This window comes from Rhamphochromis sp. 'chilingali' (genome assembly GCF_963969265.1).
Source record: "Rhamphochromis sp. 'chilingali' genome assembly, chromosome: 11".
NCBI lineage: Eukaryota > Metazoa > Chordata > Actinopteri > Cichliformes > Cichlidae > Rhamphochromis > Rhamphochromis sp. 'chilingali'.
Window position 1 is genome coordinate 37,200,088 of NC_137938.1, and position 12,160 is coordinate 37,212,247.

Consider the following 12,160-nt stretch of genomic DNA (forward strand, 5'->3'; position numbering starts at 1 on the left):
ACACCCTTTAAATAAGCAAATTTCATGTTTAAAACATGGAAATGCAGCCAAAATGGACCATACAATGGCCTCAGTGAACACATCAGCACATAAGTAGAGATGAGGAAACTCAATCACATTAGACATTAATATGACTATGAGTAAATTATATATATTATATATTCTGTTACATGGTTTAAAGAATACAATGTGATAATCACACATGAGAACGCTGTTTCCAGTTATACAAATTTATTTTATTTCACTATTAAAGAAACCAATTATGTGAATAAAAGCTCACCACAAGAACATCTCCCAACCCAGTCTTACAAAGTTGCAGTTACAATAAAAAACTGTTGGTGAGCTAAAAAACAATCCTGGTGCTGATGCTTGTCATTGAACGTTTTGGACAGAGCTCTTGATTGAAATGCCTACCGTTGTGTGTAGGCATTTCGGTCCAGATGTTATGGAGTTCAGTTCAGCTAAGATGTATTTCTAAAGCACCGGATCGCAAAAATAGCCGCTTCTCGGCTGTTTATATTGTAAGGTAAAGACCATACAATATAAGAGAGAAAACCCCCCAACAATCAGATGATCCCCTGTGAGCAAACCCTTGATGACAGTGTCTGTGAAGGTTATCAGTCATCAAGGCCATAGTAGTCTAAGGAGCTTGGAAAGAAAAGCGCCTGGACTTCTTTAAGTTAAAGAAGTCCAGGCGCTTTTCTCCAAGCTCCTTAGACTTGGTGACGGTGGGAAAGAAAAACTCCCTTTTAACAGGAAGAAACTTTCGGCAGAACCAGGCTCAGTGAGGGGCGGCCATCTGCCTCGACCGGTTGGGGGGGGGGCACAGCTGTTATAACCCCTGACGCAGCATAGCTTCTAATTCTGAAAGATACGTAGATACCTTAAACCTGCACTCTATGCAGGACACCAAGCGATGACACGACTTGCAGTACTATAGGAGTCTATGCAGAAACAGTTTTCTCTCTTGAATCTCTGTAATTTTTTTGCTACTGAGTGTCTGGGTGCAGTCACTCATTTTGGGCCAATTAAATCAAATGAACTTCCATTGTCTAAGTTATAGCCCTATTGAACCTGCGTTAACCAGCTTTAATAGGGAGGGCCAAAGTCGTAGTTGTGCTAAATTTCCTCGAATTCTCCTCGGAGATTTTCGAGTAGCTTCCTTTGTTCTTGAAAGTTCTTTTCCATTTGTCTCATCGCTTCCCGTCCATTCCACATCTTTTTGGTAAGGTCACTAACCTTATTTTCTAAGGCCTTATTTTGTTGTTTGAGTATGTCAACTTGGACATCGTAGTTGTTTATCAGATTGTTATGTTCTTCCTGTGAATCATACAGATTTTTCTTGACCTCTTCAAGCTCTCTTTTCATTTCCTCAAATTCATGGCACAACAACTCCTTTTCTCTGTTGGTCACGTTAACATCATGTTGGGAGTCTTTCTCAGTGGCTTTGAAGATCCGTGATTCTCCTTTCGCACCCTCATCGTGTGGTTTCAGTTCTTTTTGAGAATCACCACTCCTTTTGGAAAGCTCCTGGAGGTCCTGTTCAAGAAGTTCGTTATGCCGCCTCAATATGTCAATTTCATGTGCAAAGCATTGGAGTTCCAGGGTCTGTCTGAGCTGTTCACTGTCCGTTGTTTTGTTTTCCTCATTCATGATCCTTTTTCTTTCTTCACTCTCTTGTAACTCTTTAAAGGCTGTGTTTGCCTGATGGAGCTCAGTTTTAACAGCCTGTATTTCCTGTTGCATGTCATCTTTTTCCTTTTCAAAGTCCCTTTTCAGCTCACACATGCGTTTTACCGTCACATCATTTTCCTCTCTTAAAGACTGGTTGTCCTTTTCCATGTCTCCCACTTTTATAACCAAGCCTGTCTTGCTGCTTTGCAACTCTCTGATTTCTGCCTCCATTTCCTGCATCACCTCTTTCTGTTGCTGGATCTCTTTGGTTTTGGAGCTGTTTAAATCCTTCAGAATTTGGTTCCAATATTCCAGCTCTTGAATTTTGAAGTGAATTGTTTCATTCTCTAGTTGCAGGTCTCTTTTCCTCTTGTTTTTAGAGAACCCACTTCGTTTGAAGAGAACTTCAATGTTTTTTTGGAGAATCTTGTTCTCATTTATGAGCTCTCTTTTTTGCTCCTTAAGGTCGGCGTTCTCGACTTTAAGGTCACGTATGGTAGAGTTTTGTTGTTTGAGAGTTTTATTCTCATTTTTCAGCTCTTTGATTTGCTGTTTAAGTTTTTCGTTCTCGGCTCTCATGTTGCATGCAACAGGATTTGACAGACTCATATTTCAAATTGAAGTTGATGCTAAATCTCTGTACCAACTAAAAGATTTTTTAAAAATACCGTCAACTGTGTCAGAAACGCAAGTTTCCAGTAGTTTCCTGCCTAGTGAATTCTTCCACTCTCTTTGAAAGACTGCCAAGAGTGAGAACCTCTCCCCTATTTATAGGTTTTAGTGTGCTGATGTCATAAAGAAGACCAGAGATCAAAGGGATTCTGGTGAAACGTCACTGTGTCTGGTCTGGGCAGTTCTGAATTGAATAATAACAAAATGACGGGGGGCGTGTCTGGTAGCCATGTGAAGACGTGTTGTACAGGGCTCCTCAATGCAGGGCCGGCCCGTGGCATAGGCCGTATAGGCAAATGCTAAGGGCGCCGTCCATCAGGGGGCGCCACGCCAGTGCCATAAATGTTGAAAAAAAAAAAAAGTTGGTACTATTATTTCTAAATACAAAAAATAATCCCACGTTAATTAAAATGCAAAGTAAAGCTTAGTTAATAGAAACATTATTTGTTACAACATTACGCCCCCCTCCCCGTACAATGCGCCCCCTCCCTTCCCGTATCATGGTTCCTTTTGGACACAAGATGTCAAAACGGCCAAAACTGTCAGGTGGCCAGGGAAGAAAAAAGAGAGAAGAAGAGGAGGAGAAACGAGAAAAAGACAGAGGTAGGTAACGTTAGCCTACATGAAATTATTTGAATGTGATAGTAACCTACATTTTTAGCATTAAGCTAATGTTACATGATTCGCTAATTGCTAATCAATAAATAGCTAGTTAACTGTTTTAACGTCAGTTAATATTGTGGAGGGGGCTAAATTGTTATGGAAAATAATAATGTAACGTTAGGTAATTACAGTACTCCCACCTTTCCCACCATTCCTCATTTGTATTCATCTTTTAAGCAGGTGTTTTTTGTTTACATTGTTATTGCCTTCTGGTTAGCTAACGTTTACCCTGCAGGTAATAGTCACTTTTCCACCCCTGTATATATTATAGTTGTAAGCCTAGTTGTTAAAGCGCACATCATTAATGCTAATTAAGCAATATCACATGAGAGGGAATGCTGTTTTTTAATATGAGCACTGCTGTGATTCGGTCAAAGATAATCATAACATAACATTCTCATATGATATTATACTGTTACTTTGCATTCTGCTATTCAGCATTTCACTGTAATGATGACAATAAATTGAATCTAATCTAATTTGCATATCAGTTAACATCATACATATATCTCTTTGGTTTTTCATTTATATTATATCATTTCATTTTATTCCTGGAATCATATGTTTTTATTATTAGACTTTAATACTCAGTGGTGTCACATACTCCTCTCTTCAGATGCACTGTTGAAGTTTCTAAATCCCACCCCTGGGCCATCTACCACATCTACCGCTGCTGCCTCCACTTCAGCAGCACAACCCACCAGTGATGCAGCATCAGCAGCACCAGCAGCACAACCCAGCCATGATGCAGCAGCATCAAGCGGTCTTCCTGCTGCACCAATAGACCCTGCTGACTGGCCTTCTGCTTTAACTGAAAAGGTACGAACAGAGTTAGTTCACAGAGGTCCATTTGTAATTGATAGTGACTTCACATTCCCGAAACAGAAAGACGGGCGAAGGTGTCAGCATGATTATTTTAACAGACTCTTAATCAATGGGGAAAAGGTGAGAAGAACCTGGCTTATGTATTCGAAAAAAGAGGATAGCTTGCACTGCTTCTGCTGCAAAATGTTTTCCAAGAGAGATTACAAACTGAGTAGGGAAGGTCTGAAGGACTGGAAAAATGCAAGCCACTTGCTCAAGGTCCATGAGGATAGCCAGGAGCATAATGCTCACATGGCAACATGGAAGGACTTGGAGGTCCGTTTTGCGAAAGGACTCACAATAGATAAACAAGAGATGGCACTTGCTGAGGCTGAGAGAAAAAGGTGGCGTGAAGTTCTACATCGTTTGGTGGCAATAATTCAGTCCTTAGCTGAAAGAAACATGGCTTTCAGGGGGTCCACAGACACATTAAATAAACCAGACAATGGCAATTTTCTGAAAGAAGTGGAGCTTATGGCCAAATTTGATCCAGTGATGAAGCAGCATGTCAGTAGAGTAGAAAGTGGAGCTGGCAGTCACATACGTTATCTGGGAAAAACAATCCAAAATGAACTGATTGACACCATCAGTTCAAGAATAATAAAATGCATTGTGGAAGATATCAAAGTATTTCTCCATCATTTTAGATTGCACACCTGATCTGAGTCATAAGGAACAGCTCTCTGTCATTGTTGCAGAGGAATCAACAGGAGATCATTTGTCAACTCTCATCCTAAAACGGATAGAGGAGCTTAACATTCCTTTTGAAGACTGCAGAGGACAGTCCTATGACAATGGGGCCAACATGAAGGGAAAAAATAAAGGTGTTCAGGCAAGGTTGCTTCAGCTAAACTCAAGAGCTTTTTTGGTCCCATGTGGTGCCCACACTTTAAATCTGGTAGTAGCTGATGCTGCAAAAAGCTCACCAGATGCCCTTGGCTACTTTGGGCATTTAGCAAAATTATGTTGTGTGTTGTTTTTTGAATCACTGTCGTACCCAAATGGTTTGGTGAGCTGACAGAGTTGATACCACCGGCTCTGATACCAGCGGACTCTGATGGCCTCTCGTGAAACTTCACTCTCATTGAAAGTCAGTGTGAAGGTGCAGGGGAGCGTGGCAGTGGATCCTCTGACAGCACAAGTAGACCAGAGAGGATAGATCACAGTTTGACCCACAGCACCTAAAGACGAGCAAACAGCGATTAGAACGCAGTGACTCAGTTTAGTGATGGACGGTAAAGGGACTGACTCTTCTATAGCGCTTTATACAACATGCCACATTCACCCATTCACACAAACACTGCTTTCTATGCTTGTCAGTGCTTTCATACACCGATGGCTGCATCAGAGGCAACTTAGGGTTAGTATCTTGCCGAAGGATATTTGCCATGCAGACTGGGGCAGCCAGGGATCGTCAGTAAATACAGACTGCGGTGTGAAGCACTAAAACAAAGTTTCAGTTCAAACAACAAGATCTTTGAAAAGTTCAGACTTTTTGATGCAGAATGCAAAGGTAATGTCATCAGATCAACATCAGACACAACCATTCAAACTTCTTTACTGTTCAGATTTTCTTGAGAGAGAATTTTTGATCCATCTGAAACATTCAAGAGATTAAAAAACTCATTTAACTCAATCAAATCTGTTCATTAATAACAGTTTGATGGGAAAACAGAAGCTTTTTGGCCAAAATTATTCCAAACCAAAGTTTGAGAAGCAAATCAAATGATCATCATCATCACAGTCAGTCTTACCTGCCAGCAGGAACAGGAGCCCTCACAGACTGTTTTTGTCCCAAACTGCCATCCTTACGTTTTAATGAGCCGACTGAATGACTTCTTTAAACGTGTGGTCAGCAGTGCTGATGAAGACACTGGCTGACACACTGAGGTGGTGGGTTTAATGTCTCTGTGGTCAGTGTTTCACTTCCTTTGATTTTTCAATAAGTTCATTGTAACTGAAACATGTCGTGCAGCCTGGGTGAGGAGGAACTCACAGGTTTGAGTTTCACTGTTAGCTCCTCTGAAATGCACCACAGAGACGTCGTGTTGACGCAGAGACGACCAAATCCAAAAACATAAGGAGAGAAAAAATGATGTGCTGAAACATCGATTTACTGGAGTTAAAACTTTTAACTGTCCTGTTTTTGTTGTTTCTAAATAATAATTTAACTAAATAATTTCTGCTTGTTTTAGTGTTGATAAGTCTCGTGCTTCTTACTCAGGGTTACCGTCATTCTCGCTCTCAGGCTGACCAAGAACCTCCGTCTGAATAAGGGGAAGCTTCATCAGTGTATCTCATCAAAGAAAAGCCTTTCAGGTGATGTCAAAGAAACAACAAACACAATAAACCTCAAAAAATGTGGTTCTCATGTTTGCTGTGTTCAGACCTGTCTGTAAGGCGAATGAAGACACTCGACAATGAACGTAACCTGATTCTGATTTGATTAAATGTTAAGAGCATGAAGTTCTGAGCATGATGCTGCTTTAAGTGTTATGATTAATAATGAACGAGCAGCTGCAGATGAGATTCATGAGGACGTCTTCACAGTTTTTCAGCTCTCAGTCATGAAGAGGTGTGGACTGATCCTGCTGCTGCTCTCAGGTCTGTGAACTCATCTCAGTCGCCTCATTTACAGTTTGAATAAAACTTTTGATGTCAGAAAATCAAAGAAAGCACAAAGTGAACTGCTCCATAGGGATTATTTTAAAGGTGTCTGTAAACGAGCTTCAAGCAGTCACAGGAACACTCGTACAATCTCCAAAGACCTTTGTCATGTCAACTAAACTTCTAAAGGTTTCTTTGGGTCCAGTTAGAAGTTTGATTGACAGTCTAATGGTCGGTAGTTTGTAAGAGTTTGTATAAAGTGAAGTAAAAGAGTAAAGAAAGAAAGGAGGGAAGAGTCAGTGCATGAACGTGGCTGTTTGTGTGCACTGCTGAGAAAAACACGTCTTGATTTTATTTTCTGTGTAGAAATCTGACTGAAAGCCTGAAACGCTGCAAACCCGTCAGCTCGCTGAAAAAGATCCTGACTGCTTTTACCACGTCCGTGTGCACGTTAGAGCAGGGCGATATGACCAAAAATATTTATCATGATATTTCATTTTCTTATTGTTGCCTAACATTGTACCGGTATTACCGTGAACGGTATAATATGGCCCAGCCCTAGTGCACGTGTTGTTCAGCTTTGAGCCTCGACCACTAACACGTCGTTTTCCTTCATTGTGCACACTGAAGAGGAAAAATCGTCCAAATACATGTGCAATAAGGCCAGAGTGAAAAACAAACTTAGCACTGTTAAAGCAGCTTTTTAAGCTGATGTGAGAGTTTCGCCCTGGAGCAGGAAACCAGTGTGTAGGTGTCCACAGGCACCGTAAAACAGCTTTTAACCAGTACACGAGTTACACATCCTTTGAAGGACACATATATTAACATATATTCACGTCTTTAAAGATGTCAACAAAAAGTTTGCGTTGTGGTAGCATGTAAAGAATTTATTCTCCTGATGACTAAAATAGTCGAGCTGAGGTGAGTCTGTGACCGCGCTGACTGACTCGTGTCCTCTCAGGTTACGTGATGGTCTGCCATCTTCAGTCTGATCAGTTAGTCAGACAGCTCCACCTGGTTGACCTGCAGAAGTCCTGGAACGATGCTCAGCAATACTGCAGAGATGAGTACATTGACCTCGCCATCGTTAACAGCTCAGCTCTCATCCAGGAAGCCCAGAAAAGGGCGGGGAGCACCGAGGCGTGGATTGGACTCTCCAAAGACTGGACCTGGTCTCAAACTGGTCCAGTTCAGTCATCCTGGTTTAACATGTGGTCACCGGGACAGCCAGGGACTGATGAGTGTGTGATAATAACTGGATCTGGATCATGGTCCACTGCACCGTGCTCAAATAAACATTACTTTGTCTGCTATGACGGTGAGTGTTTCAGACTTTGGTACCAGGGTTTGACAAACTGAACATTTTAGCTGCAGGTTTGAATCCGTCTGATCTTTTGTTTCAGCTGCGACTAACAAACACATCCTGGTGAAGAACTCAATGACCTGGTCTGATGCTCAGTCTTACTGCAGACAGACGTACACAGACCTGAGCACCATCACCAACACGCAGGACAACAGCCAGGTCGCTTCTATGTTGTCAGATACTGCTGGTGCCTGGATTGGACTGTACAGAAAATACTGGACGTGGTCAAACTCGAGCACAGCCTCCAACCTGCCGTGGGGGCCCGGGCAGCCTGATGACAGCGTAAACTGTGCCACAATAGTCGGATCAACAGGCTCCTTCAACAGTCATAACTGTGATGACCAACGCCCCTTCCTCTGCTCCAGAGGTGAGTCTGTCCTCTGTGTTTCTGCACAGTCTGGTCCTCCTGGGCTCATCCGGACACTCTTGGCACAGCACTGCCGATGCTTTGGGTGGCGCTGTCATTTAGTGTTTGCTCTGTCTGCGGTAGAGTATCACTTCCTGTTCCTGTTTCAACACAGGAACAGGAAGTAGTAGTTGAGTAGCTTATCTGCGTAGCAATTTAATTAAAAACCTTTAGATAACTTCTGTTTTCATAGTATAATCTTCACGTGCACCATGGCTACTTCACCTGTCCCTCCTGCACTTTCTTGCTCATTGTGTCAGATGTTTAGTTACTCCTTTAGCAGTAATGATATCTGTAACAAATGTAGCATATTTGCAGCTCTGGAGGCCAGGATTACTGAATTGGAGACTCGGCTTCGCACCCTTCATTCACCCATAGCTAGCCAGGCCCCTGTAGCTGGTGCAGCCGAAGATAGCGTAGGCCCCGCTAGCTGTTCCCCGGCAGACCCCAAGCAGCTGGGGAAAGAGGGCGGCTGGGTCACGGTGAGGAGGAAGCATAGTCCTAAACAGAAGCCCCAGGTACACCACCAACCCGTTCATGTGTCTAACCGTTTTTCCCCACTCGGCGACACACCCGCCGGGGGTCAAACTCTGGTAATTGGTGATTCTGTTCTCAGACATGTGAAGCTAGAGACACCGGCAGGGGCCAGAGCAGGCGACATTGAAGGAAATTTAAAACTGCTGGCTAAGGGTAAACGTAAATTCAGTAAAATCATAATTCACGTCGGCAGTAATGACACCCGGTTACGCCAATCAGAGGTCACTAAAATCAATATTGAATCGGTGTGCAACTTTGCCAAAACAATGTGGGACTCTGTAGTTTTCTCTGGCCCCCTCCCCAATCAGACCAGGAGTGACATGTTTAGCCGCATGTTCTCCTTAAATTGCTGGCTGTCTGAGTGGTGTCCCAGAAACGATGTGGGCTTCATAGATAATTGGCAAACCTTCTGGAGGAAACCTGGTCTTGTTAGGAGAGACGGCATCCATCCCACTTTGGATGGAGCAGCTCTCATTTCTAGAAATATGGACAAATTTATTAAACCCCCCAAAATATGACTATCCAGAGTTGGGACCAGGAAGCAGAGTTGCAGTCTTACACGCCTCTCTGCAGCTTCTCTGCTCCTGCTACCCCCCCAAAAACCCATCTCCATAGAGACTGTGTCAGCTCCCAAACAGACAAAAAACAAACTAAAACCAGAAACAAACAACTTAAACATAAACAATTACAAAGAAAGAACAATACAGTATCCACATCTGAACCAAAGAGTAAAACAGTGAAATGTGGATTATTAAATATTAGGTCTCTCTCCTCCAAGTCTCTGTTAGTACATGACTTAATAATTGATCAACAAATCGATTTACTCTGCCTTACAGAAACCTGGTTGCAGCAGGATGATTATGTTAGTTTAAATGAATCAACACCCCCGAGTCATTCTAACTACCAGAAATCTCGAAGCACAGGCCGAGGGGGCGGTGTGCTGGGCTGGTTCTAGACAGGCATATATGAGGGGGCAGACAGAAATGTAAAGGGGGCACATGGTGGCAGCTGAGGCGAATGTGGGGTGCTCTGAATAACTGTTTTTGTCATGTAATTGGATTGCACTTTGTCAAACCTCTACCCTAAAACCTGACCAACTTGGGTGTCCCCCCTGAAGGCTCAGCTTCTGCAGGTCTAGATCTTAGTGTCACTGAGGCACACAAACCCCCTGACCACGTTAAGGTGGCAATCACTCAGGAGGAAAACTGAAAAACAAAATAAAAAATAATAAAATAAAATATTGCTCATCAGATTCTACCAACTAAAAACATGACATTTACCTTAATTAGATGCCCTATGTTAAATACATTTGAATCCAACCATAGTACTTCTCACTATTGCCAATATTAACAAAACTAAAAAGGGTAGGCCAAGTTATGAAAAAAGGGCACTTCTCCAACTCTTGAAAAATAGAAATAAAAAATACATTAAAATATCCATCCAGTTCTTTAAAACCAACAACATAAAATCTATCTTAATTTGATTGCCTAAGTAAAGTATCAAATCAATTTTATTTATATAGCACTTTTACATTATACATGCTTCCCTTAGGCAGCATCATTAGAAGACATAGCATACATTTACACTGCTATGCAGATGACACCCAGCTCTATCTGTGCATGAAGCCAGATAACACACACCAATGAGTTACACTGCAGGAATGTCTTAAAGACATAAAGACCTGGATGGCCGCTAACTTTCTGCTTCTTAATTCAGATCAAACTGAGGTTATTGTACTCGGCCCTGAAAAGCTTAGAAATATGGTATCTAAGCAGATTCTTACTCTGGATGGCATTACCTTGGCCTCCAGTAACACTGTGAGGAACCTTGGAGTCATTTTTGACCAGGACATGTCCTTCAATGCACATATTAAACAAATATGTAAGACTGCGTTCTTCCATTTGCGCCCCTCCCTGAGCTCTGAGTTCTGCTGGAGGTTTCTTCCTGTTAAAAGGGAAAAAGTTTTTCCTTCTGACTGTCGCCAAAGTGCTTATTCATAGGGGGTCATTTGATTGCTTGGTTTTTTCTCTATATGTATTACTATAGGGTCTACCGCACAGTATAAAGCGCCTTGAGGCGACTGTTGTTGTGATTTAGTGATGTATAAATAAAATTGAATTGAATTGAATGGCCCTTTTCTTTCTCTGCAGATGTCAAACCTTCAGCCTCGAGGTCAGTGAAGGTTCAGCTGAGGGCGGGATCTGCAGACCTGAACGACCCCACAGTGCAAGAATCCATCCTGCAGCAGGTCAGAGGTCACACGGGCCCCGATACAAGGAACAGACCGCTATAACTACTGTGAAATGATAGAGAGCAGTGAGTCTGTGCAGGTTCAGGGACACGTGACAGCACACAGCTGCAGAGATACGGGGCTCGTTTAATGCAATCCCATCCATTTGTATTATTTAACCTTTTTAACTGGTAACTTGAAGAAGTCACTTAATTTCAGATTACTGTGAGGAGACGACGTGAACCAATGACAGGCAATGAGGCCTAATTCCAGACTTCAGTTTCATCCCCAGCCAGTTCATTTAGTTCATTTCCCCCAGAAACAGCACCAACAACGTTTTCTGCTCACTACAGAAACAACGGCTGATTAATGAGGAGCTTCTGTTAATGTGTGAAAACTGTGTTTCAGGTGAGGGAGAAGCTGGTGGAGCAAGGAGTCACTGAGGAGGTGAAGCTGAGGTGGAGGACGCAGCCTGATGGGAAGGTTTTCCACAGAGAGGAGGAGACAGCCGCTTACAGTGAGAAGGAAGACTGTGGCGGTTTAGTCTGAACGTTATTGGCTGATGTTCCTCAGATGATCTGCTGTGTAATTCAACTTATTTCCATCTCTGTACTCTGACTGCTGGACTGTAACAGCGTAGCTTTGCATGACTGACAATTGGAAATCATCCTTCTTTATCCTAAGCTCAGATCAGACCCCACACACACACGCACACACGCACACACACACACACACGCACGCACACACACACACGCGCACACACACACACACACACACACACACACGCGCACACACACATTAGAGGAACAAAAGCCAAAAACAACAGGAAACAGATTAAAGCTCATCTATAAAATGAGTTGTCAGCAGTCGCTGCCCTGACATGGACGTGGCTGATGTGTTTACAGATGCATGTCTTTATTTTTCCTTTTCATGATGATCATGTGTTTTGAATAATTGTATTGTTTGTTATTTTCTCTTTTACCGTGGGAGGGGCTTTCGTGAGAATGAGATAAAGTAAATGATGGGCTGAGGAAAGCTGTTCCAAAGTTGGGAGCTGTGACTCTGGGTCGGTTTAGTCTGCCCACCAGGAAGTGACTGATCAGCTGATTTTTAATGGCTGATGTTCACAGGTTGATTTGACTCT

At 42.6% G+C, this 12,160-nt stretch overlaps 1 protein-coding gene across 2 annotated transcripts; it reads left to right on the forward strand.

The window, feature by feature from the left end:
* Positions 1–2,867: 2,867 nt before the first annotated feature.
* LOC308405284 (putative C-type lectin domain family 20 member A) lies at positions 2,868–11,690 on the forward strand. Of its 2 annotated transcripts, XM_080895801.1 has the most exons (8): positions 2,868–2,949; positions 3,626–3,828; positions 6,098–6,192; positions 6,424–6,477; positions 7,442–7,798; positions 7,884–8,210; positions 10,937–11,034; positions 11,425–11,690. In XM_080895801.1, exons 4-8 carry the CDS (start codon positions 6,441–6,443, stop codon positions 11,563–11,565), a joined length of 960 nt encoding a protein of 319 aa, XP_080751927.1. In that variant the 5' UTR covers positions 2,868–2,949; positions 3,626–3,828; positions 6,098–6,192; positions 6,424–6,440; the 3' UTR covers positions 11,566–11,690. The 2 variants fall into 2 exon arrangements, with proteins under 2 accessions (XP_080751927.1, XP_080751926.1); XM_080895800.1 differs by lacking the exons at positions 2,868–2,949; positions 3,626–3,828; positions 6,098–6,192 and having other exon boundaries at positions 6,222–6,477; positions 11,425–11,689.
* The last annotated feature ends 470 nt before the right edge of the window (positions 11,691–12,160 follow it).

Coding starts and splice junctions, on each gene's coding strand:
- LOC308405284 (XM_080895800.1), top strand. CDS start 6,369: ATGATTAATAATGAACGAGCAGCTGCAGATGAGATTCATGAGGACGTC. Junction 6,478..7,441: donor GATCCTGCTGCTGCTCTCAG/GTCTGTGAACTC, acceptor GTGTCCTCTCAG/GTTACGTGATGGTCTGCCAT. Junction 7,799..7,883: donor TTACTTTGTCTGCTATGACG/GTGAGTGTTTCA, acceptor CTTTTGTTTCAG/CTGCGACTAACAAACACATC.